The 4,698-nt window shown below is 45.4% G+C and overlaps 1 protein-coding gene across 1 annotated transcript in view; it reads right to left on the bottom strand.

Moving 5' to 3' along the window:
* Nucleotides 1–2,226, bottom strand: part of Dad1 (defender against cell death 1) — an 11,178-nt gene extending 8,952 nt beyond the window's left edge. The window contains exon 1 of the mRNA XM_005370497.2: nucleotides 1,856–2,226. Coding sequence (XP_005370554.1) covers nucleotides 1,856–2,066 — 211 coding nt within the window. The 5' untranslated portion in view covers nucleotides 2,067–2,226. The remainder of the gene's footprint in view (nucleotides 1–1,855) is intronic.
* Between the last annotated feature and the right edge of the window lie 2,472 nt (nucleotides 2,227–4,698).

Below are 4,698 nucleotides of genomic sequence, written 5' to 3'. Positions count from 1 at the left end.
CTACTAGTAACGTCCTCCCTACTAGTAACGTCCTCCCTACTAGTAACGTCCTCACTGCTGACACCGTCTCACTACTAACAGTGTTCTTTCGCTAAGCAGTCTATTCAATAACAAGCCATACAGCTCCCACTGGAACCTGACAATTCTAGCCTTAACAGGCACAAAAAACAGGCCTGGGAGCTGAAGAGCTACCTCAGTTGGTAAAGTGCCTGCATCAAAGCATAAGGACCCGATGGCTCAGATGCCCAGCATCCATGTAAAACCTGGTATGGTGGCATTCACATCTGTAACTGTAGAGCTAGACAGAACGGGGGGCGGGGGGGCAGGCAATTCACCACACAACAGGAAGACACCCCCCTCAGGCTCTCTGGCCAACCAGCCAGTCCAGTCTAACCAATGAATGCTGCTGCTCTTTGACCTCCATATATGCACGCAGCATACAGACATGTACTGACACTTCACCATACATTATATATACATAGAGACCCACAAAGAATATTTTTGAAAAGAAAGATTTAAAAAAAATAGCACTTGGCATAAGCAAAAACCATCTGCAAAAAAGAAAACGAAAAGCCAAACTCTTTGACCTTATCATGCCAACCTAACTTTTCAGCAGACCATTCTTTTCTGCGTAGTCCTGGGAAGCCAGCATTACCCAGAGGCTCTTGAAGACGGGGTAGTTTCAACAGAAGGCTTATTTAAAATCAGCTTCCAGCCCCGCTCTGTTTTCTGTACTTCCATAACCAGAGACAAAAATAAAAATAAAAAAATCAGAGGTACTCAGCAAAGCTCTTTCTCCTGGTTGGCTAATATCATCGTGAACAGTACTGGCTGATGGTACTAACATACCCCAAGAAACTTGACCAAAATCCAAAGACTGTGACTACTGACAAGCTAACTTTGCAGCTCTAGCTCTGACTGGGGCACAAGTCATGATGTCCTGAGGCCTATTTAAGTTCTGAAAAGCAGAATTATCCCCAGTGCGCCTGAGCTGGCAGAGTGAATGTGTACATGTGATGTGAGATCTATGGTAAGAAGGTATCCCTGTAAATCAAATGTCCAGAGAAATCCAATGCTATATTTTTGTCTGTACCTAACCAGGTCTAATTCACTGGAGGGTAAGGTGGAGGCAGAAAGCAACAGCTAAAAATCCCCCAAGACACTGCTGACCATCATCCACTATAACATTCTTGAGCCAAACCTATTCCCAGGATTCACTCAATTCCATGGAGCAAGAAAGGTCAGGCTTCAGATGAAATTCGTGGAGCATTCAATCCTCATTAAATCTGGAAGTCTACCAAATACAGAAGGCCAGAAAGAAAAGCTAATACACAATTGTATGAGTAAAAAATTGAGCTCGTGGATGAGAAACACAGGGGAACATCAACCATAAGAATATGTGGGCGCAACTAAAAAGCCAGCACCCACATAGCCAGCGTCACAAGCAATCACCAATATTTACATCCCTATACCTGCCTTCCCCTGGACGGCGTGGGGATTAGGCCAAGGTGACAGAAATGGCTCGGGGTTGGCCTTTTCATTTAAGGGTCTACCAACTTTAAACTTGTATTAAAGCTACATCGAAGTTGGAGTAGGATGTTTCCTTAAAGAAGTATTATTAATTGCGGTGGATCACCAGAAGAAAAAAGTGTCTTTACATCTTCAGTTCCAGCTCCTAGGTAGCTGTTTGGCATTAGAAACCTAACAGCATTTCTGAGCCTGTTTCCTGAATCCCAAGAAAAGCATGCGTGACTTCACAGGCGACGGCCATCTACAAACTACCAAAGGGCACTGTGAGGATGGCGCTACGCGCCAAAGTGGAACACTCCTGCCAGCACACAGAACTATTCATTACCCGCTAGGATGAAGCTGCCCACACAAGAGATGAAGCCGGAGAGGAAAGAGTTGAAGGGGAAGGTGCCCACGAGGAGACAGTAGCCGAACTGCAGCGCCCCGGTCAGCAGTATATAAAGGAGATAGGCGTCCAGCAACTTCAGCCGCTGCGGAGTGGTGCTCAAGTACTCATCCAGGAACCGCGAGATGACGGACACCACCGACGCCGACATGACGAACGCAGGACACTACGACCACCCGACGACCACAGCGGATGGGGCTCGCGCGTGCGCGCTAGAGGACCCTAGCCACGCCCACGCAGTCGTATAGGTCGGCCTGGTCGCTTCACAATTAATGCGCAGGCGCAGATTGCATCCCTAGACTGAGAACTACAGCCGGAAATAGATTAGTGCGCCTGCGCCTGGGCTTTCGTTGAGCAGGAGACGTGTACTATACCCTTACTTCCGCCCTGCATTTGTTGACGCCCACTGTTGCTCTGGCGACGAGATTTGTGACAGGAACAGGGGGAAAGGTTTTACCGCGGACAACGTAGCTTACCAGAAAGTTCCGGCTCTCTTTGATCCCATGTCCTCAGTGGTTGAACGTGGGACTCTGCTTAGAGACCAAGCTGGCGGTCTAGGGATCCAACCTGCTTGGCCCTAATTCCCTTAAACGCTCTGTCTGCAGAGGCCTATCACAGATCGTTAGAGAAGTCAAGCTCCTTCACCTTGAGAACTATGTATATCCGGGGCAAGCGCCAGTTTACACTGGCGGGTGAGGGTTGACCTCTACAGGATCCTGAACTGGAAGGCCGGATCTGGCCCTACGAAGAACCTAAGCCAGCAAGGTATTCATTCATTCGACAAACGTTTGTTGGCTACCAACAAGGACCTATAACTTGTGGTTAAGTTGTAGGGACATTCGGGTTTATCAAACACAGACATTGTCTAAAAAGGGAGGTAATCACTTGGATGTAGAGTGTAAGGTCTAAATCAGCAGCAATTCGTACCAAACTGACATCTATTGTAATATCCCAAGATGTCAACGTCGAAAGGCTCGCAGGAGCACGTCTCGTTCAAACCTGACCCTCTCGGAATCCTTTTATAGAAAACGATATGAAAGTTTGAGATTTTAAGAAAACTTAAGCTCAGCCTTCTGCTTTGCATTGCCTTACAAGTTCACAATAACCAGACCTTCAAAACATAGTATCTCTCACCTTTCGGTTGCAAAGTCTACCCGCACATAATTAGGTACTTGGTTTCAGCGTTTAAGTCTCACTTTCAACAGCGCTAGCTAGATAAATGGGCAAAAGTTCTAAAATGGCAACTGCACAGCATTCCCTTGCTGCGGCTTGTTATTTGTATGTAGCCTGGAAACACTTAGCACCACAATCCTATGGTGTAAGTAAAGGCCCTTGCGTAGGTTCCGGCCAACTGTCTGTGTCCTTGGGAAATCTTAGTCTGTTAGAAGAGGTAAATCCATATTCATAAACGAGGAGCTTACACTGCTTAAAAATTTAGCCTCGGTGCCCTTGTGTTACTGTACAGAGGGTAGGGGAAGGAAGAAGGGCCGGACTGGTTCCTCTTCCACATAATATGACATACATCTATCTGCAATTGCACTTTTCTCACTGTCTCGTCACAAGTAGGAGAGCAGACACCTCTGGTTTTCAACCTAAGAACGGAGGGGCCAAGTGGCTGCTTTTAATCATCTAATTATGAATCCCTTAAGAAGTTTCTGTACCATCATCACTCAGCCTCTTCCTGCTCAGCTACCACCATTAACGTCTCCATAGCAATGTCCTAGGAAGCCAGAATCAAGGCTTGTCTCATCACTTACTGAGACAAGCCCCACCATTTCTGCGACAAAACCTTTCTAATAGAATGACCCCAAAATTTTCCTCAGCCACCTGACTTTATAAGAAAAATTTTGTGTTCAGTGTATGAGTTTATCTAAGCTATCAGTGGGGGAGATCATACTGTGTTGATTTTGAGTAGTGTGAGTCAGAACATTAATTCGTGTAAAAAGTTCCTTTGCCGAGCCGTAGATAAAAGAGCAAGTTCCAGAGTTGGACAAAGATGATTTTTGAACTTTGATTCCACCTGCTACTAATTATCTAATCTCGACCTGATGACTTAGTGCTTCATTTGTGGTTTCCTTTTCCTCTCCTTTTTGCCAAGGTTTCTCTATGTAGCCTAGCTTGGAACTCACTATATACAGCAGAGTGGATTTAAACTCGCAATCCTTCTGCCTCTGCTTACCAAGTGTTAAAATTACAGGTACACATCACTACGACACCTAGGGCTCATTTTCCACTTCTGTGACATGGAAGTAACGATACCTGGATCCCCACAATGTTGTATTGGGATTAACTGAGATAATGTAAAACATTAAGGATTTAGCAAAGTGCATAGCACATGGTAAGTGCTCAGAAAATGTTTCCTCTTATGAACTATGATTCATTCTGCTATGAACTGTTTCCTCTGTTTCTCCAAATAATTCAAAGTTAGCCATACTGCAGAACTCCAATAATTGGGCATACAAAAGGTGGTACCAAGACTGCAAGTCAGACGGCTGGCAAAAGAAACTGCATTTAAAGTTAAGTCAGAAATCAGAGAAGACTTTAGAGGCTTCATGACTAAGATGCCCAACAATGTAAGATACGGGAGAGTGGAAGGCCAAGAAAGTGCCCTTGGGCAAAGTCCGTGATTTTACATTCCTCCTCTGGTAATAAGAAATTATATTCTGGTTCTGGAGAGATGGCTCAGAGGTTAAGAGCATTGCCTGCTCTTCCAAAGGTCCCGAGTTCAATTCCCAGCAACCACATGGTGGCTCAAAACCATCTGTAATGAGGTCTGGTGCCCT

Source organism: Microtus ochrogaster, unplaced genomic scaffold, assembly GCF_000317375.1.
Source record: "Microtus ochrogaster isolate Prairie Vole_2 unplaced genomic scaffold, MicOch1.0 UNK80, whole genome shotgun sequence".
NCBI lineage: Eukaryota > Metazoa > Chordata > Mammalia > Rodentia > Cricetidae > Microtus > Microtus ochrogaster.
The sequence above is the reverse complement of the archived record's forward strand: the minus strand, read 5'-3'. Positions and strand labels throughout refer to the sequence as shown.